The sequence below is a fragment of the Oryzias melastigma genome, unplaced genomic scaffold (genome assembly GCF_002922805.2).
Source record: "Oryzias melastigma strain HK-1 unplaced genomic scaffold, ASM292280v2 sc04177, whole genome shotgun sequence".
NCBI classification, from domain to species: Eukaryota; Metazoa; Chordata; class Actinopteri; order Beloniformes; family Adrianichthyidae; genus Oryzias; species Oryzias melastigma.
This window is the reverse complement of record NW_023420745.1, coordinates 1-1847: the sequence shown is the minus strand read 5'-3', so window position 1 is coordinate 1847 and position 1847 is coordinate 1. Positions and strand designations below refer to the sequence as shown.

At 38.2% G+C, this 1847-nt stretch overlaps 1 protein-coding gene across 1 annotated transcript; it reads left to right on the top strand.

Moving 5' to 3' along the window:
- Positions 1-22: 22 nt before the first annotated feature.
- On the top strand, positions 23-1778 carry LOC112141889 (calpain-1 catalytic subunit; the record flags this gene model as incomplete). The annotated part of the gene is made up of 5 exons (XM_024265091.2): positions 23-198; positions 269-337; positions 657-735; positions 1061-1177; positions 1720-1778. Coding segments are annotated over exons 1-5 (438 nt in total), but the record flags the coding sequence as incomplete, so codon positions are not given.
- Positions 1779-1847: the final 69 nt, after the last annotated feature.

Sequence of the window (1847 nt, the reverse complement as noted above, 5' to 3'; positions counted from 1 at the left end):
GGAACTTGTTAGATGAGAATGCCAGGCTGCAGCAGCAGGATGTAACAGCCTGTAATAGCCTTTGATAGTATTTGATTGTCTCTTATGGTCCCTAATAGTCTCTGGTGGTCTCTGATAGCCTTTGATATTTTTTTTATCATTTCTGATGCTCTCTGGTATTCTCTGGTGGTCTATAATGGTCCCTGGTGGTCTTTGATGGTCTCTGAGGGTCCAGCAGACACTTCCTTCTACTCTGCTTTGGTTTTCCTTGACTTTTGTGATTCTGCAGAGACAGGGAATCGCTCAGCTCAACTGGCCGGAGTTTCAGTCTCTATGGGACAAAATCAGGAGGTGGACGGTAAGAGTAACACAACCAGCAGGGACACCATCCACGGTGGAAGGGTTTCCAACTGCTCTTTAGATGCAGAGCAGATGGTTTTAGTTTTTATGTCAGGATTAAAGTTTAAACTATTTGACAGTTTTAGTGGTGTATAAAAGAAAAAATGAAAAAAAGTTCATGTGTTTAAACTTGCTATATTTTTTTTTTATAAATGCACATAATTTTACCTCCTAACCCTGACAATAAAAATAAAATATAGAATATGAATAATGACAAATTCCTTAAAACCTTTGATCTAATTCCCTCTATTCTATTTCCCTGTTTTGTTTCTCTTCAGGACATATTTCTGATGTTTGACAAGAACAAAACCAAACGTCTCGAGTATCAAGAGGTCAAACCCGCTCTGAGGGAAGCAGGTAAAACGTCCAGAGTCAAAAAGAAACTGAATTGTACATTTTATGGAACATTTTTAGAAGTTTTCTTCAGTTATGGAGCTGCAATAAATATTCCGACCGATAGATGGAGCCAAATATCATAGAAATTCATAAAGATACATTTTCCTTTTGTGTGTCAGTGAGTCATGAACAGATGAGGTTTATGAATTTGATCTTCAAGGATCAAACTGATGTCAGCCACTCCTTTGGAGTCTTTGAGTGACTCTGGGAAGTCCATTGGACCGTTTCCTGGAATAAAATGTTCCGGATGTGTTTAGTGAAGTTTCTTCATCTGATTGGTCTACAGGCATCATGGTGGACGACTTGGTGATGCAGCTGGTCGGACTGAGATACACGGAGCCTGACATGACCATCAGTTTCCCAGGTTTCCTGTATCTGGTGATGAAGATGGAGAGCATGATCCGTAAGAGAGAGGGGCATGATGGGAAATTGCTTTATCTAAAACCATCCATCAGGAGTTTAGTTTTCGGTACCGACCATTTTTCAAACATAACAAGTTCCTGAAAGTCAATTTGAGAAGAACAAAACACCAATGACAAAAATACAATAAAATGGAAAAAAATGATTTGAAGAAAGTTAATTAAATTACAGTTATAAGGAAACAGAATAAGCATTTTGTGTGGAAAGTCACAGCATTGTTCTTCCATCCTGCATGAATCAGTCATAAATCACTTTCTTAGCAGGTTCACGTCTTTGTTCCTGGAGCAGAATATCTAACCAATGATTTAATACTCCAAGGTCAACATTTTTATTCCTAATTATTCCAATTGCTTGTTAAATGTGTAATAATATACCATGAGATCATAATAATCGTTCAAGTGCTTCACATCAGTTGAAATTCACCTGAATCCATCATTCGTTTTCCATAAATTTCTGCAACGTTTTCTACTAAAGAGTTTGACCGTCGTTCTTTGAAAATGTTTCTTTATTCTTTTGTGTTTTCAGATAAGTTTCAGTCGTACGACATGATGGGTATGGGAACGGTGAACGTCAGCTACAGACAGGTACACGCTCACCGATGGAGACTGTACAGGACTGACAATTTCCAGTCCAAACACTAAATAAATCCAGGC